This window comes from Coffea arabica, chromosome 7e (assembly GCF_036785885.1).
Source record: "Coffea arabica cultivar ET-39 chromosome 7e, Coffea Arabica ET-39 HiFi, whole genome shotgun sequence".
In the NCBI taxonomy this organism is placed as follows: domain Eukaryota; kingdom Viridiplantae; phylum Streptophyta; class Magnoliopsida; order Gentianales; family Rubiaceae; genus Coffea; species Coffea arabica.
Window position 1 is genome coordinate 13381312 of NC_092323.1, and position 23492 is coordinate 13404803.

Sequence of the window (23492 nt, forward strand, 5' to 3'; positions counted from 1 at the left end):
TTGTCATCACCACGGATTTAACTAGAAGATCGAAATTCTCCGAAATTGTAAACTTCTTTTTCTAACAATTCTCTTCATATTATCAAAAGGCAATAGAAAAAAAAAAATTATCAGCACCCCACTAGGCACTGTTGTTTTGTAACCGATTATTAAAAAAAAAAGACATCCATGATCAATATTAAGTGTTCTTGAATTTCTTGTTTGGACTCATCGTATATTCGTATGTCTGACTGCAGGCGGAAAAATGGCATGCAAGTCTAGTCCAATATTGTCATGAGCACTTAGAAATAGAATTCATGTGTAAGTTACGGACATTCAAACACCAATCCGTTATCGTCCAGCGGTTAGGATATCTGGCTTTCACCCAGGAGACCCGGGTTCGATTCCCGGCAACGGAATTAAGTTTTTTGTTTTGTCCTGCCACCTAATGGTCCTAATCCAAAAAGGAACCTGCTTTTCCTCTCCACAGTCATATTATTTTATTTCTCACCAGATTCGATTCCCGGCAACAGAATTAAGTTTTCTTGTTTTGTCCTGCCACCTAATGGTCCTAATCCAAAAAGGAAAAGAGATGGAAAAAGCCTCTGCTTTTCCTCTCCATAGTCATATTATTTTATTTCTCACCAGAACAACAGGCAACCAGCTAAATGCTCTGTCTATTAATCATGATTAAAGCAAATGATGTACCAATACTCACAAATGATAATACTGCAGTAAGATACAGCAAATGATATAGCAATGCTCCGTCTACACTGTTTTACCTGTGAAGAACATGACGGAATGCAATCGATTGTGCTGTTGGAGCATGCATTGGCATACTTATCTCCTGCCCTACATCAGATCTTAAAAAAAAAACAAGAGGACCTATACCTACCCTGATATCTTTTTGTTTTTGTTTTCTTAGACCAAAGTAATAATACTAGGACAGAATCGATAGATAGCAAGTCAGGTACCAACTTGCATTTTCTCCTGGACAAACAAGTCCTACAGGTGCCTACTTCAAGATCAACATGACCAACTTGTGGATTCAAGCTCAAATCCAGGAGTCTTCGCTAGGATTGTAAACGACTCGACTCGAATTGAATTTTGACTTAATCGAGTTGAGTTTCGATTTAATTTTATCAAACTCGAACTCGATGATCTCTCAGTGTAAAGTTCGAATTCGAATTTGATCTCAAATTGGAGACGAGTCGAGATTAAAAAAATAAAAAATAATTATTTTTATTTTTTTTAAAAATGAATAAAATATAATGTTCTTAATAACTGATAAAATATTATGGATATAATTTTATTATTAAAATAAATAAATATAAAATCGAGTCGACTCACAAATTAGCTGAGTATTTTTAAGTTCAAGCTCAATTTGGTCAGCTCAAATTGAGTTTTGACTCTAACTGTTCGCGAGCGGCTCGATTTAGTATGTAACCCAAGTCCTCGTTTGACAATCCTAGATAGTAAAGTTAATTGCAGTAACTACCAAATTTCATTAAAAAAAATTGAACTTTCAAAACTATAGCAGCATGATTAGACTACTCAATAGTATGAATATTAGAACCATATACAATTAGGTAACGTAGTGTTTCCTCATGTTGGCATTCATCTCGACATGCATGCAAATTAGGACATTTAAATTTCTTAATTTGGTGTAGAAAATCTGAGAGCTCCTCAATAGGAATTGGAAATGTACGTTGCCTCATTAGTAGCAGGCTAGAATTTACAACCGGCTGTTGCATTCCAGATCCTTTAGATCCAGTCAAATCCTTGTTAGCTTCTGATATTATAGGAGCATTCCACCGCCATTGAGATGTTATGCAATTAGCCTTTAGGCCTTCATTTCACTAAAAAAAAAAAAAAATCATAATGTTTCCTTTTAAAACAGGAAGAAAAAAAAAACTAAGGGCAGAGTTGAAAAGTAGAAACTACCTCATTTTTTTTATTAAATAAACACCCTCGTTTCGTATAATAAATTGTGATAGTTAAATATTTTACATAACTAAATAATGGTAAATATATTTACCAGTCAAAAGAAATTGTTAACGAGAAAATAACATAATACGTTAAAGTACAAAAAAGGAATTCTTTGGTGCATTATTCTTAAAATGCATATACAATAGTCGATGGAGTAAAGAGAAATCTATACATACTATGGGAAAAAAAAATAATGGAGCTACATTGTGAATGACAGCTACTTTGTGTCCTGACTAAGTGGAAGTCGAGTCCGAGTCGGACTTCATAGACAGGGTCAATTTCTGCCGGTGCCTGTCTCTCCAATCTCAAGACTCTCCCGTGACTCTGTTTAAGGAAAAAATCGGCCTCCTCCTCCCTACTCAATAGGCCTCGGCAAAAGCCTTGAAACGTCTAAGGTAACTTGGCCAGTTCTGTATTTTTAACCAAAAAAGAGACAAAGACGGACATTTACCTTACGATGTGGGTCATTTTCAGGCACTTCTGTCTAAAAGTATCTAACAAAGATCCGTAAATAAAAAAGGCAGACTCATGCAGCACAGTTTGTAAGACTTGGAACAGGAGGAGGAGGAGGACTACAGAAGGCAAACCCGTGACTCTGGCTTTGATGATTGACTTGTCTCCAGTGTTAAAGCTCCAAAAATTCACATGCAGCACCTACGTGACAACCAGACAAATCTCGTACAACATTGCTGTCCCAACCAAAACATACTCACTTGCTCCAAAATGCCCTTGCCTAATTATTGAATCTCAACCTCTCTGTCTCTCTCTGGGTAAAAAACCGTCAGCGATCACTAAATTATTGATCGGATCATATTTTGACCATCAAACTATTTTTTGTTAGTAATTGATCATTAAACAACATGATCAGTAAACTCGTGACCATTTAATCGATAATTGCTCTTAATCTGTGAAATTAGCAGTTAATCTGTGAAATAGGGTTGCGTAGTTGTTGGACAAAATTACTCCCGTGCTTTGCTACGTGTACTGTTAATTTCACAGATTAAAAGCAATTATCTACTAAATGATCACGAGTTTACTGATTAAATTGTTTAATGGCCAATTATTGACGAAAAATAGTTTGATGGTCAAAACATGATCCGACTGCTAGTTTAGTGGCCATTGATATTTTTTGCCCTGTTTTTTTCCAAGAAAGAAAGTCACGCTGCTGTCATTAGGCAACCGTTGAAGCAGCAGTACCCATTCCTGAACATTTCACGCACTAGCTATTAATCAAGAAAAAATTGTACGATTCGTAATATGAGACTTATAAAAAATGAACTAAATGTACGTCGTATTCAAGTTAATTTGCATTATGAACAAATGCATGTATATTTTAATCAAATACAGGAACCTGTTCTGCGCGATTTTATTGGTAAAAGTTCCAGCCCGGATCCCAATGGACATATATATCTATAGAGAGAGAGAGAGAGAGATGCCATGCCGGTGGTCATTTACACTGTCACCAAGGTCCATAGCTTCGAAAATTTTTTAGAATCAATTTTACCAAGAAATGGTACCGTGATCGACTGTTTACGAGTTTCAAGTTAACCTAGGCCAATATTAAAGACAGAGTCTAAACTAGATAGACTATTGTTGGTCTTGTAAGTTGTATCAACATGATGACAATAGTTTAAATCATAGTTATTAAACCCGGTCCGGTCCGACGGTTCGACCGGTCAACCCGGCGAACCGGCCACTAAACCGGGCCGGTTCTTCAATTGGATAGTTTCTGCATATGAACCGTTGACTTTTCAACGGACCGGCGGTTCAACCGGATTAAACCGAAAACCCGGCCGGTTTTGTGGGCAGACCGAGTTTGAGGAAAAAATGTTTTTCCAAGCTTTTGCTTAGATTCGAACTTCAGACCTTCTGTATTGTTTGTGCGTAGCTCACCACCAGGCCACTTTGTCACTTGTTCATTAAAGGCCATTCTTATGCTATATGAATGTTTTGTTAATTTCATCTTTATTTTTTTAAACTCTTCAAAACAAATGTATTTGGAATCTTTTAATAAAACTTATGACCCTTATATTCTATAAATTATAAAATAGATTTCAAAAATAACATATTACATAATTTATTTTAAAGACAAATATTGTTTTTTAAATATTTTTTTGCATTTAAAATTTGTAAATAACCTAGATAATTACAATAAACATCTACACTTGAAGTTTGGTGGATTACTAATTAAATTTATGTTTTGCTGATTCTTATATGAATTAAATATTCTATAGCAAATTAAATTAAATGAATATTTGTTATGACATTATTTATTACAATTTATCTCATATATCCTATATCAAAATTTATAAAATATAATATTTAAATATATGTAGTGACCCACTGGTTCAACCACTCACCCACCGGTTGAACCAGTGACCCGCTGACCCACCTCCTTCGCCGGTCTCCTCTCCGGGCCGAGTTTAATAACTATGGTTTAAATTTTCACTGACAATTGGTTCCCCTTTTTGAATGACATCTTGTTCGTTCCCCTTTCTTTTCTTTGAAGTATTAATACTGGTTTTGGATGTCTGAACATAAGAATTTAAAATTGCGATCATGCAGCGGATCGTTTTTTGGGAAGGCATAGAATTTTTAAATAACTCTCCATCTTACGTGATTTTTTTTTTCTTTTTGTACCTCATGTCTTGAGGGTACAGGATAAGATAAGAGATGGATCTTGATTAAATTTGTCTTCACTTTTCCACTGCTGAAGCATTCAATGAAGGGGATGGTATGGTGTCATAATTTTATTGTCGGTTTACTCTCTCTTTCTTGTGTATCTCATCCTATGGTATATATATATATATATATATATATAAAAGCCTAAAATTCTCATATTCTTATCCTTACGCATACAAAGTCATAACTAAAACTTTTGACGGAGATGAACTGAACTCATACTTTTATTATTCATGAAATAATATATTATATCGGCTTGATTTTTTCTAGAGTAACTGTGCATAAACCAGGCCTCTGATGATTGATGCATATGTAAAATTTGAATTTAATTTTTAAATTTTATACATGTTGTATACATTTAAGCGTGGAGAAAATTTTATCCAAATAAATAAACCCTTAATGAATTTCATACCATTTTAAAAGAATAAAAAAACACAAATAGTACAAAATATTATACTAGTATTAGTTGGTTATACAAGGGTAAAACTGTCCAAGAAGGAAAGTGGGGGAAATGTTTGTCGTGATCATCAATGTCGTGATCGGGAGCTTTTCTGGCAAATTCCTGCCTTATTCACTCATTAATTTCCAATGTAACGTTCTAAATCTCACACACACACACACACACGCAGAGAGCACCGCCAATTCTTCCTATAAAAAATCGCTTTGAGCAGAAGAAACCATTTATAATTGTGATGCATTTTCAATATTAAGTAGTTATAGTACAGGAAAATTACAGAGCTTTGACTTGGAAATTGGAATTGTAGCTCTCTTCCTCTCTCTCCCATTCCTTACCTCCACAATGGCGGTGAATTCCGCCGACGAGGTGAGTTTGTAATGTCACCACTATGGCATTTTCCACGGCGAATTTGAATTTCATCTTTATTTGCTCATTTCTGGTTTTTAATTTCATCCGCATTTTGTTTTTTTTTTTTGTTGTTTTCCCCCTGAATCTGGCTATGCAAAGTAGCTTGTATGTGAGTTTGTGTTTATGCACTTGTAAGGTCGAAAAACTTAGCTTTGAAGACTATACTGTGCTTGTTTTTCAGGTTAGCTTTGAAGACTATACTGTGCTTGTTTTTCAGGTTGTTTTAGAACCGTTGACCATTTTCATGAATCTTTTTTTCCCCCTTTTTTCTTCATTTATCGTGTTACATTTTTTTTTCAACTCTTGGGTTTGTAGGAACCAGAAAGTAATAAAGTTGTAAGCTTTTTAGGTGTAGCAATGGTAATGTAGGATGTCAGAACACGCTTTTGACCAGAGATTTCACGATTACAAAAGTGTATTATGTTGCCAGGATTATATGTTTTATTTCCTTTTTTTTTCTTAATTTTGAAGTGAATAGTTGTGAAGATATGTATGATTTTTTACCTGAAGAATGTGCAAAAAAATGCTTGGTAGATGTGAAAGATTTTTTGTTTAAACCATTTTCGGTGAATACAAATGAAGCCTAGGTAGTAAGTTCATTTGAGGAATACTCAGATTTAGTCCCAGTGTTATTAGATTTGTACTTTTAGACGGTTGTTTAAATGTCCAATTTGTTGGTTAACCTGCTTTAATTGGAATTATATGGACGGTTTAACAACTAACCATGAAGTTACGTGTTCACCCCCATAATCAGCTACCCATCATTTTGCATTATTTTTGGGAATGCCATTTTGATGATCCCCTGGGTGCTGAATTCTCTAAATGAAAACTACCTGTATTCCATCTGTCGGTTGCTGCAGTGTGGGTAAAGTTGAAAGATTAGTGATGTGACCCTTATCCCAAATGGAACTTTCAACCACTTGGTTATCATTTAGGTTGAAGGTGTGAAAGCTTGCTCATGCATCGTATTTTGAACTTTCAACGTGTTTGCAGAAGTGACATGGAGAAAATTCTTGGGTATAAAGCCTTTATATAAATGAAAAGATGAACAACCTACAGTAAATCAATCTTTTAGCAACTCCAGATAATATACACACTATGAGGTCTCTAAGCTGGTTCACTTCATGTCCTACCAGTTACATCTTTAGCCCTTGGCCCTAAGATCTCCTTTAAGATCCACTGTTTTTGATACCAGATTGATTATGTATCATGAAGTAAATCCTGAGAGTATAACAATTAGAGGGAATGTTAGCATGTGTCTTATTAAGTTTTGAGCTTGTTTGTGTTTTTCACTTTTGAAGACTGTCTTTCATTTTACTTCAGTAATTTTCTCGTAGTCATTCCATTTCTAACAGTTGATCTTCTAGCCCATTTGTGCGTGTTATGAGTTTTTCTTCTCTGTGTCGCTTGCTTGACTGGTTGATTCAAATATGACATATAATGGAAAATGCAGAGCTGAATATGTTGTTTATGTATAATTTCAGTGTCAAGGTACCCATAGTGTTCTTATGACATCTGATGGATGCACCAATAGTCCAAAATCTGAATCTGAAAGTGTCTTAGTAGTTCCAAACTTGATGAAAACTCAGATGTGCTTGGATGCCCATCCAAAATGCCAAAACTACCCGAGTGTCAAAGTGGATGTTATGGACATTTACGAATCATCTATTCTAGACACTGATATTGAGAAAGGAAAGTTGGAGATACCCCAGTCTAATGGTGAAGTGGTTGGCGATTCCAAGCCTGAGGATTCCTTAAAAGTAAGTTCTATCTTTGCATGGTACTCACCTCTTTTTACTAAGTTCACTTTCCAATTCTGTAGTATCTGTTGGTCGTACCCGACATCATTTGTTATTTAATGTTTCGAAGCATTTCCAATCCAACACAGTTCTAACTACAACTTATCAGTACTTTCAGAGGGCGTTGCAGAGAGAGATTAACTTTCATGTTGGAGGAAAGTTCATGCAACTCTTGATGAACAATAATCTTGAGTTACCCAAGTTCTCTCCAAGAGGTAGAAATAATTTGGCACAATTAGTCTGGTTTCATTTGTGATGTAAATCGTTAATGTGTGAACTCTGTTAATTTGTCCTTTTCAACTGAGGGTTAACTTTCTCACACCTTGTATGCAACCCAAGAAGATCCTTTAAAAGAAGGGGACAAATATATAATGTAACTTTTATCCTCCAATCGATGGTGAGAAATATTGGTGCATTTTTAATGTCCTTGAGACTATATTCCCCCCGCCGCCCAACCACACACACACATAGCCTTCTCTATCCCTCTGCGTGTTATGCAAATTATGGCTGGAATTTTCCTGTTATGCGGATATCAGAATAATATACTCTTGTTTTAACATTTCTTTTTTCTTTCCTTGTTTTCGTCCTTTCTCAACTAAAGATGAAAATTTTTAGCATTTACATTTCAATTATAAACAAAAAAAAAGAATGGAAAATAAATGAAAATTTTATTTGACTATAATTAAAGATAAAAAAATTTTAGCATTTACATTTCAATTATATACAAAAAAATAAAAATAAAAAGAATGGAAAATTAAATGAACTTTTTATTTGACTATAATGCAAAAGTTTTTATCTGAATTACATCATATGCATGGAGTACTATTTCATCATTTGTTTACAGTCTCTTTTGTGACACGACAGACAAATGCATGACCGAGAGAGTATTTGATACGCCGACCAACAGATCAAGGAAATACAAGCGTTCTACCTCATTTAACTCAAGAAGGGTTGTTTTCCTATTCTCAATCTTGTAAGTTGAAATCCCTTAATCTTAAATTTAACTCTAGATGTCTATTTCTTAAGTTTAAGCTAGTAGATTACTTGAAGTGTTAAAAATCATTTCTAGCACTTTGGTCTTTAAGTTATCTTGCTAAAGCAACCACAAGGGTGGGCTTTTTGCCTTCAAGTTGATTGCCAAAATTCTGTTCAAACATTTAAAAGTAGTTGCTGATTTTACTTTCAAAATTATAGAGGTTTAGTTTTTGGGCATGATGAATAGTCAGTTTCTTGTAACATAAGATAGTAACTGTATTGATGTCAATATATTTAGATATGATTCTTTATGCAAAATGTAGAGTTAATTATGCCTCTGAATTTTAACATCAAACATCCACAAGCTTTTGAGGGGAAACATGGTGTAATAGTGGTCATTGGGTTGAAAATTTACCGATTTTATGGGAAAATCTATAGAGCCAACTCAAAGATATGGCAAGGTGAAACATGAAGTTGAAGTGGAAAAATTGGAACTGGCCAGAGAACAGTCCGATAAGGTAGCATCAAATCAGTTGGGCATCTTAGTGTAGGTTAATGGGCAAGCAGAAATCATGGTAGTTTGTCCTTTATGCATTGACTTTTCAAGCTCATTGCATGCTATGTCATAGACTAATTTCTTAAAAAACTGGATCAAAACTAAGTCTGGATTCACATAGATCCTCAGCCTTATGCGAAGGGGACGAAAACAGTCTGTTTAACTTTTACAGTATTCTGCATCTTATATGGCTCAGCCATTGAATTCTGCTTTACCTCAAACTGCACTTTTGAGAAGGAAATGGTGATGTGTATTCAACAGATTACTAATGCTTGTTGTCTTAAACTCTTCCCATTTGTTCATAGCTAGCACCATGAGAATCTTTCTAAATTTTTTGCTTCCAAACTTATACTAAAGTAAATGATGCAATCTTTTTCCCTTGAGAAATAGATAATCAATAATTTAAGTAGATGCAAGGAGATGACAGCTTCCACAGATCATGGAATCTTGCTCCTACTATGTGTCTTTCCTTTTTTGTGCCAGTTTAGGCACATAAGGATGCTTCAGTATAGAACTGGGGAACCTTAACTTCTTAGTTCAAAAAGATGCCTCATTCAAGTGGGTGATTTCATGGTTAAAAGGAAATTTCTGGTGAAAATTTTCAAGCTGTAGTCTGCATGTAACTTTCCAATAGTCACCATATGCGTCATTAATTTCATGCCATTTTTTTGTTCTTTTTGGCCTGATAAGATGTAGTCAATTTGTTGAGATTATTTCTATTTGGCAAGTTGAATGATTGTTACCAGAGCACTGAGTTGGGTTCGTCGTGTCCCTTCAAGTTGTTTAACTGGTTTTTTTTTTGTTTTGGGGGTCCAGGTCAAGTGTTGGAACAATTATCCTTATATATCTGACACTGAGAGTGAGACAGATTGGGGATGCTTCTGCTAATATATGATTCTGCACTAAGTTCCTGCCATCCTGTGGCCTGGCCACTGTGAAAAGTTAGCATGAGAAATGCATTTTTCTGATTTTTTATTTTTGGTCCTTCTCTTGTTTGGTTTTGAATGCTCACTCGAGGAGGCTCCTATTTCATTGTACATAAGATGAAAATTCGGGTTACATGTAATGACTTATGAATGGTGTTTTTCAGAATACAAACATTCAGTTCAAATGAGCATTAGAATTTCTATGTTTCTCCACCTTGATTTTGAAATTTTGCTGTTTCTCACTAAGGAGTTTCAGGCCCAGGTAAACAACAGGATTAACAAATGATTCAACAACTTTATACTTGTTGCCTTAGCTGTTTAAATAGGCATTGCTTTGCAGTTACTTAAGAAGCGACAAACAGACTAGATTCCATATCAGCTTCAGTTCAATCAACTTATTATAGCAAAAGCTTTAGCAGTTCCCAGCTACTTTCATACTGTAGCCTTCATACTGGAACCATCAATGTTTTGTTAGGTTTTTAAATTACTCAGAGGTTAACCTGTTTGATGCATCATTCACTACTAGTCCCAGATCTACAAGAGCGTGGAAGCAAAACGAGTCATGGTTCTACCTCTCTCTGCTGATCATATGGTGCTGATGATAACTGAGTACCTACAGATTGGTAGGATTGTTTTGTGTTTGGATCGAACAGCACTGCAGTCATGCTGCAAAATTGTGCCACGCCATTCTTTACAATTTTCTCCAAGAGTAAATGCAAATGAGGAGACACAAGAATCATATGCCATTTCTAAATCAAATCAAGATCAACACAAGGGGAATATAATGGAATTAGACAAGAGAGTAGAGCTGTAACAGCATAAACTAGCATCCTGAGTAAACCTAAGTATTCTAGGAAAGATCGTGGTCATCTTCCTCCGTCTCTTAACTTGACAAAACAAGGTAATGTGCTGGGCGAAGAACTCCAAAATTGCTCCAATTTCCACATAAAGGGAATTAATTAGTTTCCAAAACCACATCTAGGTTCATGCAACTACTAAGGTTTTCCATCTTCTTCCTGCTGCTACTTCTAGAGAGTAAAAACATCTAGCATGCACAACCTCCCCCTTGCTGTTCTGTTTGCGATGAGTTTGCAGTAGGCTTCAAATTCACATCAACCATGTCTTCCTGTTTTGTGGACGAAAGTGTCTCCATACCAGGCAATGCAGCAGCAATCTTTCGAAACAGAGGCTGCACATAAAGTTTTCGCGTTAAAATCAGTTCATACTTTTCTATGGATTTCGTGTAGGGGTCAGAGCAACACTCAACCAAAAATCTGAAGTGTAAATGATGTATACTGTTTGTGGGGGTGTGTGGGGGGGGGGGGGGGGGGGGGGGGGACACCACTTTATCATTCCTTATATTTGATAAGAGGTGCAAGATAATACCAACATAGAACAAACTATCTTTCATCTTCTCCAGAGAATGTGATCCTAGTTTGAAACCATTATGCTTTCATGAAAATTTGTATATAGACATCCCAAAAACTCATTCTCCATTATGTTGCATCTAAGGACAGATCATCAATGGAGTTTTCATTTCATAATGATCTAAGCCGTCTTGAATAGTATTACCTTAATATTGAAACCTGCTTTAGCACTGGTCTCTATGAACATCACCCCGAACTCACGAGCCTTCCCATCTCCTTCTTCTATAGAAACTTGCCTAGTTTAACCACGAAAAGAACTCATTTAGTACAATTCTGAACCAGTAGAAGAAAGCATATGAAAACCTCTAAACGGTAAAGATGAAGTTGTGAGGACTTTTTCTTGACTTTTATCTTTTTTTCCTTGTTTCTAGTGGTGGTGACTGCACTTGCTATTGGACCAAACAATTAATAGCAGAACCCAAATACGGCTGATTCAATAAGGCGCATGAAATCAGAAAGCACGCAATAAGATGAAATGGCATTAACATCAAAATTGGTGAATGTTACAACACCCACCTTTTATCAACAAGATCAGTTTTGTTCCCAACAAGAACAATAATCACATCAGTTCCTCGTTCGGTGCGAACTTCCTCAATCCACTTTGATGTATTCAAAAATGACTGTCGATCTAAGAAGGTGATAAATAAGCAAGTCAAATGATGCTGCATGCTTTTCCAAATGCATAAAGTTTCAGAATATGAGGAAAATCACAATGATAACAAAAGCAACCACCATGGAGAATAGTATCATTATCAAGTTGTCTTAGAGAACCCTATCTTAACGATGCTTACTGGCAACATCATAGACAACCACAGCTACGGAAGAATCTCTAATGTAGCTTGGAATAAGGCTTCTAAATCTCTCTTGACCAGCTGTATCCCTGCAACATTGGAAAATAAACCATCAAGAAGCAAATATAGCAGTATTATGGTCTGATTTTCGCTTCATCTAGTATGAAATGACAGAAAAAGTAGTAGTCCATGACCAAGATCTTTAAAAAATGATTCAGAGCAAGTACATAAGACTTATTTTGTAGCATCAACTTCTCTAATGTTCTTCCACAGAGAGCTCAATTCACACTGGTTTGATCCAAACTAATTCGAAAATGAAAGAAGCATCATATACCAGAGCTGCAAGCGAACCGTTCTATCTTCAAGGTACATTGTTTTTGATAGAAAATCAATCCCGATGGTGGCCTGCAATTACAACTGTAAAACTAAGTTAAAAGTATAAAGTTGATCAAAGAGTCCTCCTGAAAAATTCCTTCAAGTGGTCACACCAGACAAAAGAACCACAACATAACTACTTCACAACAAGAAAAGCAGTTAAATTTGCCACAGACTAAAAGCAGAGGCAAAAAAAAAAACCAGATAGAGCTCAGAGTATAAGGTCTGCTTATTGCTCTCTATGGCATTGTCCACAACTATTGCATAGTAGTTACGAGCTTAAGAAACCCTCAGAATTAGTCATCAAGCGGTGATATGAATGATCTTCTTGAATGATGCTATCAATCTACGATTCCCAAAGAAAATTGTCCAATGTTGTCTATGCCAATATCAGGTGATTCTTGAAAATATCTGTCTTAAATGTCTAAATGCCTTCTTCACCCAATTCAAAGATGTAGAAAGTAATAACAATTCCGAATCACAAGTTTGTTGATTTTGCTAAAGTGGTTGCACTAGATACCATCCCCCTTGAGCAACCAGAGTATGAATGTAATTATACATCTCTAATTTTCAACAGTTTTCTTCTACGTATTTTTCCTTTCTTCCAGCCCTGGAGGGGGGATTTTTTTTTTTTTTTTAATAAAAATTCTTACCCCCATTTTCCCTCCCTAGTAGAGCCAGCTATTCTCTGATCAAATTGAAGCCTTTTATTGATGGCAAAAAAATTATGTAAAGAAAGTAAGAATTCATCAAATTACATATTAAAGATTTAGATCTATGTCAACAATGATTAATCCTACAGGGCAATCTGAAAAGTGATCAGAATTTCCATTTTACATCACGCAAATTTACAAATTGAAAGATGATAAATATGTCTTCATATTGCATTCAGTAATGCTTTTAAATTCCAACTGATCAAACATATCCAATAAAAAAAAAACCAGATTTCTTATTGATCATGGAAGACTCCTAAACGACTTACATTCTTCAAAGATTGCTTAGCCATAAATAAACACAAATACCCCAAAAAAAAACAGCAAGTCCATTAAAAACACATATTTCCTGACCAAGAAATACATCAAAACCATGATCATACAGAAAAACAAAGAAAGTAGCAAACGTTATAGCAAAAAGGGGCAAAAAATATGAAGTGGGATGATGGAATTTAGGCTGAACCTGATAAGTCGTATCAAATTTATCATACATGAAACGCGTGATGATGCTGGTTTTTCCAACGGATTGATCCCCTAAAAACACCAATTTATACTTTGCTAGAGGTGAAACCACCGCCATCTTTTTTTTAACAATATCCAAATCTCTCTTTTTCTCTTTCAATTGATCAGATGAATTATGTATTCAGATCTGATTATGTCCTCCTTTGTTTTTCCCTCCTGGTTTTCTTGGGTGTCAAATGAGGAGAAACAGCAGAGAGGAAAGAAAGAGAAAGAGAGAAAATCAAGGAAGTGAATGAGAGAGATAAGCGACCCAACCTGATGCTGCCTTCGAATTGTCAATGCTTATAAGGGAGCCAGGGAAGTGTGTGACTGTGTGTGCTGCGTGCAATCGTGCATGGCATTATTTTCATTCACAAGAAACCGCCAACTATCGGCCTGAAATGGGAAGTCAAAAATATGGTGCTTAGGAGTTTATGAATGAATATATGGTTGGTTCTCTCTCATTTTTTTTTCTTTTTGGTGAAATAGATGGAAAAATTTGGACATGGAAATGGGATGTTTTCATTCTTTCTATTTTTCATTTTAGATTACTTGGATTTAATTGTTCAAATTTAGCTCTTCATGTGTCTCTCCCACGATTTTTGTATCACCAACGATTATATATACACTAAGCATTAGATACTTACATCCAACAAGCGTATATATGCACCTTAATACGTCAAAAGAAAATAAATGAATGATTGTATTAATCTTAACTTAAGAGGTTAAGATTGACACTTTCTTATTACGAATTTTTTTCGCATCTTTTTTGCATTGTGTTGGATTTATTTGGACATGTAAGATAGAAAATCATCCATGTCATGTCATGTCATGAATGATAGCGCATTGCTTATAATTCTTTTGGATCATTCATGTCATGAGAGGAAAGGAAATGCATGAGAATTATGGTAAGCGTTGAGCTACCCTTATCATGTTTAAGCATATATGTTTATCGGGTTTTTCTAATGGATGTCTAATGGGTACTCGTTAGTATACTAGATCACACCTAACTTATTATACGAATTCACATACTAATAATTATTATTCTATCTTGCATTTATATGCCTTTTTTCTGGTTAATATTATTTTTTAAAATATAAACACTTGAAATTCATCTTAACAAGTGTCCGATGGACACCCATTAAACAGACCTTATGTTTTTATTCTGGGGTCGATTAATCTATCTCCCTCACCTCCTCATGCATCAAAAGCTAAAGAAATGGAGATTGTGTTAATTAGTAAAATCTACCAAATTAACTTTTCTTTCTTTTTTGAGGTTTAATTTACCTCAGCCAACAATGGCAACCTTAGTCTTCTTGGAGAAGGTTAGGAAAATTAACTTGACTTGACTAGTAGTATTATATGAATTAATGTCCATTTAGATCCCTTTTTTGTTTTTAAGAAAAACCAATTTCCTATAGACTTAGTGTAGACTACGGATCACTGGCAATTAATTTTTAAGCGCAAGAAACAGTTTCCGAGGAAGAAAAGAATGACTAAATTTACCAACATATAATTTTCCATCATGTGCTAAATGTGAACTCGTAGCTTGACTCTTTCCTATCTTTACGTTTCTAACTCACTTGGGATCCACGAGCAATAGTTGGGGACGCTTTTCCTTGAGCGTTAAGCATGACGCTTTTGCTCCAACTTATGCGGACAGCGGGTTGCTGTGACTGTAAACTCATGTTTAATCTAATTGGATCCTTTAATTAATTTATTGAGTCAAATATCTTCGTAGAACTCAAAAATCGAGGAAATTAATCACAAAACTTAGAAACCTATGGTTAAAGAATTCGAGTATAGTCTCTACAGAGGGCTTATATGACCTGTTATTAATCTTCATCACGTGTGACACTAAATGAACTTTATACTTTGCAAATAATTTCTGTGTTACCTTACTAAAAATACTTAGACGTATTTATGTATTTATATTTACAATCACAATTTCTGAACTTCTGTAGTTGATGTCTCTTTCATTTTTCTTTTCTTTCTTTTTTTTTTTTGGTTAAAATTCAGAGTTAATCTTATAGAGACTGACAGTGTATACACTATCACAGTTGAATGCATTACACATATGCAAAATTTGAGTTTCGAATTCAAATTTAGATTGTGTGTTATGCATCTAACGATGAAAGTGTATATACACTGTCTGTCAGTGTATAGAAGATTAATTCTAAAATCTAAATCTCAGTTTCCAACAAAAAAAAATCTGTTTGAGAATTAAATTTAAAAAAAAAACTCATCTGTCAAGCTTTAGTAAATTCAAGACCTTGTTCTTGCTTGAGTTGCTCCCTCACCAAATCACGTACACCAATTGATGGAGTTGATACTATTATGGCTGAATATCACCTATATGCACACCGTGGATATTTGAAGATATTTGGAGGAAATTTCTTGATTGCTAATTTTCACATATCGTGTTTTGTTGGTAATGTACAATGTTTGTGAATTTTATTACACGTTAATTGATCTTTTTTTTTCCCCCGACATCTTTTTTTTTCATTTTTTTCTCCCTTTTTTCCAACCATGTGAGAAAGACCATGAGTTTTCTCACCATTTTCATGGACTTTCTTTTTTGGGAACAAAATTTGGATCCCTATCCCATAGGTACTTTCGAATACTAATTGCTAATTTAAGGGAAACAAAAATCTTAACCATATCAACAGACCACCGTCAAATTGATGTTAATCCTGGGACTAAAGTGGCAAAAAATGCATTCTTGATCCTTATGTTTTGTTTTGTTTTATAGCTAAAAAAGACTATTTTGTCAAAATAGAAGCTTTTTTTTTTTTTTTTTTTTTTGAGTTTTAATCCTTAAGTGAAGGGAAGTAGGAAAAGAGTCAAGAATTTCAGTGTCGCCTTGGTAGCATATTTGCCGAGTGAGCTGGGTCTTGGGTAGGGGTGCAAACGAACCGAACCAAATCGAGTTTCAATCTAATCGAACCAAATCTCAGTATAATTTTACGAAACTTGAACTCGAATTTGAGCTTGACGAGATCAAAATGTCAAGCTCGAGCTCAAACTTAAAAAAATAAAAAAAAATTATTTTATTTTTAAAAAATAAATAAAATAATAATTTTTTAATAAATAATAAAATATTAAGGATATATATATATGTAATTTTACTATTAAAATAATATATATATATATATATATATATATAATCGAGCTCCAGTCATCTCGCGAGATAACGAATTTAGTATTTTTGAACTCGAATTCGATCTCGACTTGAGTTCGATGTTGACCGAACTTGAGTCGAGTTCAGACTCGAACCACTTGCGACCCGATTCATTTGCAGTCCGAGTCTTGGGAACCACTACCTTTTCTTTTCCTTCTACTAAAACAAAATATAGTCCACAAGCATATAACGGACGCTTCTCTAAGCTGTGTGAGTGGCTTTCACTGCTTTTAATAGAATGAATGATTGGTGGAAACCCCGAGCCAGAGCCAGAGCCAGGAGTAAACTCCTTGAAATTCAATGGAAAAAAACAAAAAAGGTTGTATTCTTTAAGCTCAGCAAATAGCTGCAATCTTACTTGAGGGCCCTTAGCACGATGTAAGCATTAGGAAGAATAGCAGATTAAGAGTTTTAATAGCTTTGCTGATGGAGCTCGTATAATCAGAGATGATGTTTTATGGACCCTTTTATTTGTAGACTGGGATCTGCTGCATAAGGCCTGTTGGCAGAAAAGTTACATGGTACAAACAGATTTTCCAAGTTTGCGACGACATAAATGTACACATAAGCATATATTTCTTGTCAAAGCAATACATCCTGAATGATTTACAATCACATATACCTGCTATACTGTGCTTTAAGCAGTTAACTTCGTCTAAGCCACAAAGATTAGGCACTGGTCAAGCATGCATTTACGTGGGTATTATTTGAATGGGACTACACATGCCTCAGAATACCAGACATTCTCTTTATTCTTGTGGATGGTTTTGAATTGTCATTGTGCCTTAATACTATATCGATGACAAATTAACTTCAAGAGACTTTAAGAAGACAACTACCACCTTGTTTGTTGGATTTTTGCATTCCAGCCATAGACTCACCTATCACGTATTTATTCTTCCTATGCCCCCAGCAGCCCCACTCATTTTCTGCCTCTATATCAGCTGAATTGCCTTCAGTATGGGCAACAGAGTACTCATGATGAAGTCTGTCCAAATGGAGCAGCAACAAAGCTCTAGCAGTGACTCTGATGGCACTGATCAAGCTCGTGGTTATAGTATTATAGTTCCAGGGAACCTCATTGCAACAACAGATGGCTTTGAAAAGAAAGAGCATTCATGGTAACGACCCTAGGATCTCATTGAAGCTCAAGATTGGTAACCATTATAATCCTCTAGTTTGTCTAGGAGTATGAATGAACCAATAGTTCCTGCTACAAAAAGTTTTTTTTTTGTTTTTCCAATCTCTGGCAATTATGTTAACTTGTGCAGGTTTGCTCTCTCTCCAATTCCATCAGATCTATCTATTCAGGTTGAAGACATCACCTTTTGTGTTCACAAGGTAACATGAGACAAAACCAAACTTATCAGTTTTGCTTTGAATCCTTTCAGTAAAATGCTTCACTGGTAATGAAAATCGAATTCACAGCAGAATGATAACTAAACTGGCGAAGTTTTGTAACCTACAACGCAGTGTACAAGATCAGGGAAAGTGCAAGGTTCAATTAAACAGCCATTTTCAAACTATGTGCAATATTATTCCTGCACCTTGTTTCTAAATTTAGAAATACACAAAATAATCAAGTAATGCTACAGCATTTGTAAATGTCTTCTTTTGTTTCACCATGCAGTTTATACCACCTATGTCATTTTGCTAAATGTTCTCTTTTTACTTCTCCAGTTTCCAAAGCATCTACATAATCAGAGATGCTCCTATAGAAAGGTTAATTGCACAAAAGGGAGGGCAAAAAGAGGAAAGAAGAATCTGAAATATGGAGAGACAACTTGCATAATAAATATACTTAAAAACAGTTTTAAGAGAGACTGCAGCTGAATGAAGGTTTTGATAACTGAAAATAACCAGAGAGCTCTTGCATGTAAAGGTAGTAAACCTTGATGAGGAATATCTATAAACATACAACTAAATGACTCGAAAAAATCTTACATTTTACCTACAAATGAAACAGTCTAAAACTATGTTTCTGTACTAATGGCAACCGAGTACACCATACATGTGTACAATGTAGACATTTTAGTAATTAGACTATATCTCAATTAAGTTGTGCTTTCATGAGGAACAACCATTTCATCTTACTTATCCTCCTGGAACAGTATCCTTTAGTCGCAAGGTGTGGCTACCTAAATAGACTCGAACTCGAGCCTTCAAATCCAGATTTAGGTTATGATCTCAAACTCGAAAACTTTCCAGGTGGATCAGAAACATTTGAACTCGTCCTGAAATTCTGTTATGACCTGCCAATAGGCTTAAACCCCAATAATGTAGCAGCACTAAGATGTGCTTCAGAATTTCTGGAGATGACTGAATCACTAGAAGATGGAAATCTCATCTCCAAGACTGAAGCTTTCTTTACGTTTGTGGTCCTTTCTTTATGGAGAGACTCAGTCACTGTCCTCAAATCATGTGAAAAGCTGTCTCCATGGGGTGAAAACCTTCAGATTGTTCGAAGATGTTGCGACTCAATTTCATGGAAAGTATCTCGAGAAAACTCAGCCACAGTGGAGAACATCAGTGAAGAAGATTGGTGGTTTGAGGATGTGGCTACTCTTCGCATTGATCACTTCATAAGGATCATAGTAGCCATAAGAGCAAAAGGGACAAAATCAGAAAGTATAGGTTCATGTATCATGCGATACGCAGAAAAATGGTTGCCAGATATAGATGCAGGTAAAGCAATAAAAAGACGTGGATATAGTCAAAATGAGGTACAATGGAGTGTCACAACTGGCAAGAGCCTGGAAGGGGTCATTGGACAGAATAAGGAGCATAGAATGATCATAGAGAGTCTAGTAAGTATACTGCCACCTCAGAAGGAAGCTGTTTCTTGCAAGTTCCTTCTGTGGATATTGAAGATGGCCCTAGTGTTTTCAATATCCCCAGCTTTAATCTCAGAGCTCGAGAAAAGAGTTGGAATGGTTTTGGAAAAAGCAAATGTGAATGATCTGCTGATACCAACTTATACAGTAGGAGATCAAGGGAAGATGGTAAAGTGAGTTCCAACCTTCTCTTTAGCTCAACTTCAAGATTTAATTGTCTAAGAAGATGTCTATATAGTACTTCCAAACCCTTTTTCAAAAGTATACTTTCCAAGTAAAATGATAAGTTCCTCTAAATGTTCCCCACATTATGTTGGTTACCCAGGATGACCAATGACTGGACAATGCACAACATAGACGTTGTCCAAAGGATTTTGGAGTACTTCTTGATATATGAACAGCAGCAGCAGCTGCTGCTGCAACAAAATCCAGGGACATTGACTGTTGGCAAACTCCTTGACAACTATCTAGCAGAAGTTGCAAGAGATCCCAATCTCTCCATCTCTAAGTTTCAAGTTTTAGCTGAATCTTTGCCTGAAAATGCTCGAACATGTGATGATGGTCTCTATAGAGCCATTGATACTTATCTCAAGGTTATCAGTCTACCTTTTCCAATTCTAAATCCATTATATTTCCATAAAATATATTACCATATTTGAGACACTAACAATCTGGTTTCCTACAGACTCATACTTCACTATCAGAACAAGACCGCAGAAGGCTAGGCAAAATCATGAACTGTGAGAAGCTGTCAATTGACGCATGTATGCATGCAGCACAAAATGACAGGCTGCCCCTACGAACTGTAATCCAGGTAACTGCAGTAAATAATCTGGAAAAGACATTGTTATGGCAGCACCCAGCCTCTAGGCAAATGGCATAATGAGCCTTTTGTGCTGTAAAATGCACCTAATTTTTTAAGATACAAGCACATATCTTAATCTCATCATGACTCTTTACATATCTGAAAATTTCAGCTTCATATGACAGGACTTAGTTAAATAGTTAGACATTTAACAAAGATATGAGAAACTGATAGGAAGCTCAGTTTTCCAGGCAAGGCTGCAAGCAATCTAATTTGTGCTAAAATCTTGACAACTATAAAAACTTATCGGTTTTTACTGTTCAGGCATGTCATTTTATCAACACAAAGAAAGCTGACATTTTAAGTGAAAGAGGAAAAATTAAGCAGTTGAAGAAGTATTTTGAATAATCTCTTCAATTTGATCAGAAGAATCATCTCATAAGCTGTTATGTCGTTCTCATCATCTCATAAGCTATTATGTTGCCTTTTTTTTTCAAGGTTTGGCATCAATAGATAATTTTCTAAATTTTGTTCATAGCTACACGTGGGTGTCTTGCACTAGATTTCTAACTCAGTAATAAAAAATATAAACTTAAAAGACCTGCACTGCTGCACGCCTCATAACATATATCATGATTGAAGCAAAACTCTTGATACATCTTGATACAAAGGTACTAAAGTATGATGGTAAATGACAAGGATAATGTCCAGGTACTTATGAAAACCTTTAATATGTTTCAGAAGATAATATGAGTGCTAGTGAAGGAAAGAATGGGTATCTTTATGACAAGCCAATAAACAACCATGTTTTCTTCTAAGATTTTGTGCTTACTTAGAAGAACATCTCTGACCTTGCAAAGTGACATAAATACAGGTTTTGTTCTCAGAACAGGTAAAGATGAGGGATATAATACAAGGAAAGGATAACTGTGATGATAACCCTGATCAAGATGGAAGCTGGCTATGTACAAAGAAGGAAGTCAACACTCTCAAAGCAGAATTAGATATAGTAAAGGCCAAAATGGAAGAATTGCAGACGGACTATTTTGAGTTGCAGCAAGAATATGAAAAACTAAATAACAAACACAAGAGCTTATCAAGTTGGACATTTAAATGGATGAAAATTAAAAAGTCTTCTCTTGCCCAGGCCAAAACTGTTGAGGAAGAAGCTGATGACGGCCACCCTAGATCACACTCAGGCCATAAAACCAAGTTCCACAGGAGGGTATCAATTTCCTAAAGTTCCCCCTACCTAAGATCCGAAAGCTTTCTGAACTCGTTGTAGAAGACAGTAGCAGTTAAGTTTTGGATAAAATGGGCTAGTTGGAGCCTGTTCACGTGCTGTGAGTTTTTTTTTTTTAAAACCTCATTTCTCTTTCATAGACATGGCTTATATGTTTGTGCAAATGTGTAAGAAATTTTAGTCATTCCTCTGGAACACATGAACAAAATATAACCTTCCAGTCCTTGTAGTAAGCAACTAAGTCTCGATAACATGAAAGACACATTTCAAACATGTAATCCTTTGAGCCACGAATAACATACATTTGCGATCAGAGTGCAGCTTCTCTGTCAACATACTTTCTAATGATTGCAGATCTATAATCCTCTACAAACCAGATGAAGTAAAAATTTCCTAGAGGAAACCAAAGAACAACTATCTGTGCATTAATTTCTCAATAAGCACAGAATTAACCAACTCATGGCTTGTCAATGGCTTGCAAAGCAAAAGCAGTAAAAGACAATGAGTATGCACATGCTATCAATTATCAACCTCCAACAGTTCAAAGCAAATATTATGTTTAGTGGTTGAAGGAAAACATCACAATCCGGTAGAGCAGAGCTTGATAACATCAGTGATGTCAATCAAAAAAAGTTAGCAAAATTCAGGTATTAACAACACTATTGGCCAAAAAAAGATTCCAGCTGCCTGTATACTCGTATTAATACTACATCGTCATCTTTCATCATTAACCTTGTTGAAGCTAATAAAGCTAAAAAGCTAACTTATCAACCCAGCCACATAAATAGCACCAATTCTCATCTCGCATTTCAAAAACTAAATGTTCCAAATTCTACATAGCAATCGACTTCATACTTGATCACCAAAATGCTAATTCTCAAATTTGACAGCAGAATATTTTGAATTCTACCTAGCAAAGGACTTCATATTGCTCCACGGGAACTTGGCAGCCGCTGCACCAGTACTACCCCCACCACCAGGACCATCACGACTATGGCCACCACGACGAGGGGATCCGAACCTCTCTTGCCTGAACCCATTGGACCTATCTTTCCTCTCATCAAGCCAATGTGGAGTCCTGGGCTCACCATCCTCCAACATGCTTGATTTTTTCGAGGGCTTAGCCATGTTCTTCTTGTCCTCCTCAATCATTCTAATGGGATACACATCAGGTGAAATTGATAAAGGATTTTTCAGGGTCACATAAGCCTTCTTGTAATCTGGTTTCGCAATCAACAGCCCACCTCTCTTCTTCTTCTTTCCATCCATATTCAAAGTCCTCACTTTGTCAACCTCAAAACCATAAAGGGACTCTAAAACCCTCTTTATCTCAATCTACATGGAAAAAAAAACCCCACCAGATTAATATGAGAAAAAATGAATAAAAATTCAAACTTTAGTACAAATCAAGAAAAGATATATCCCATCTTGAGGTGGAGAAAAGTACATACCTTGGAGGCAGAAGGGATGGTTTTGAGGGCAATTTCCCTAATATTGGAGAAAGAGGAGGGCATGAGGAGCTTAATTGGTAGGTTTGCAAAGTGTACTACTCTTCTTCCCAATCTACTTGCCATCTTTATGCTTCTGTGCGCGTTTGGGAGTGTGAAAGTGTGTATTTCTGCAGTGATTTTGAGATCGTTCAGAGGTTTTCTGATCTCTACTTAAAATGATCAGTGGAAGGAGAAAGAAAGGGTTAGCTGTTGGGCCGGGTCGAATTTTGTTGGCTCACTTTTATTGGTTAGCCGTGATTTTGTGGATGCAGCCCAACCACCAGCTCCCTCAAGGTGTCGGATTTGCCAAATTGGATTTTAACATAATTTACAGATGCCTCAAAAAAATAATTAAAAAAAG

At 35.6% G+C, this 23492-nt stretch overlaps 4 protein-coding genes and 1 non-coding gene across 7 annotated transcripts; 3 read left to right on the plus strand and 2 right to left on the minus strand.

Annotated features, from left to right (window-relative positions):
• Positions 1–326: 326 nt before the first annotated feature.
• TRNAE-UUC (transfer RNA glutamic acid (anticodon UUC)) lies at positions 327–398 on the plus strand. The gene has a single exon. It is a non-coding gene; the product is annotated as a tRNA-Glu (tRNA).
• Positions 399–5153: 4755 nt separating this feature from the next.
• On the plus strand, positions 5154–9984 carry LOC113702496 (uncharacterized). Of its 2 annotated transcripts, none has more exons than XM_027223733.2 (5): positions 5154–5473; positions 7000–7275; positions 7433–7529; positions 8179–8287; positions 9662–9984. In XM_027223733.2, the coding sequence occupies exons 1-5, from the start codon at positions 5450–5452 to the stop codon at positions 9738–9740; spliced, it is 585 nt and encodes a 194-aa protein (XP_027079534.1). In that variant the 5' UTR covers positions 5154–5449; the 3' UTR covers positions 9741–9984. The 2 variants fall into 2 exon arrangements, with proteins under 2 accessions (XP_027079534.1, XP_027079532.1); XM_027223731.2 differs by having other exon boundaries at positions 5155–5473; positions 7424–7529.
• A 513-nt stretch (positions 9985–10497) lies between these two features.
• Positions 10498–13856, minus strand: LOC113702495 (ras-related protein RABH1e). The gene is made up of 6 exons (XM_027223730.2): positions 13541–13856; positions 12324–12394; positions 11990–12078; positions 11715–11826; positions 11344–11434; positions 10498–10960 (listed from the first exon to the last, which is right to left on the minus strand). Exons 1-6 carry the CDS (start codon positions 13655–13657, stop codon positions 10817–10819), a joined length of 624 nt encoding a protein of 207 aa, XP_027079531.1. The 5' UTR covers positions 13658–13856; the 3' UTR covers positions 10498–10816.
• A 3874-nt stretch (positions 13857–17730) lies between these two features.
• LOC113701715 (BTB/POZ domain-containing protein DOT3) lies at positions 17731–21954 on the plus strand. Of its 2 annotated transcripts, none has more exons than XM_027222474.2 (6): positions 17731–17880; positions 18031–18100; positions 18871–19766; positions 19919–20186; positions 20279–20407; positions 21273–21954. In XM_027222474.2, the coding sequence occupies exons 1-6, from the start codon at positions 17738–17740 to the stop codon at positions 21636–21638; spliced, it is 1872 nt and encodes a 623-aa protein (XP_027078275.2). In that variant the 5' UTR covers positions 17731–17737; the 3' UTR covers positions 21639–21954. The 2 variants fall into 2 exon arrangements, with proteins under 2 accessions (XP_027078275.2, XP_071914885.1); XM_072058784.1 differs by having other exon boundaries at positions 21286–21420.
• LOC113701716 (uncharacterized) lies at positions 18789–23407 on the minus strand. The gene is made up of 3 exons (XM_027222476.2): positions 23093–23407; positions 22552–22976; positions 18789–19337 (listed from the first exon to the last, which is right to left on the minus strand). Exons 1-3 carry the CDS (start codon positions 23213–23215, stop codon positions 19319–19321), a joined length of 567 nt encoding a protein of 188 aa, XP_027078277.1. The 5' UTR covers positions 23216–23407; the 3' UTR covers positions 18789–19318.
• Between the last annotated feature and the right edge of the window lie 85 nt (positions 23408–23492).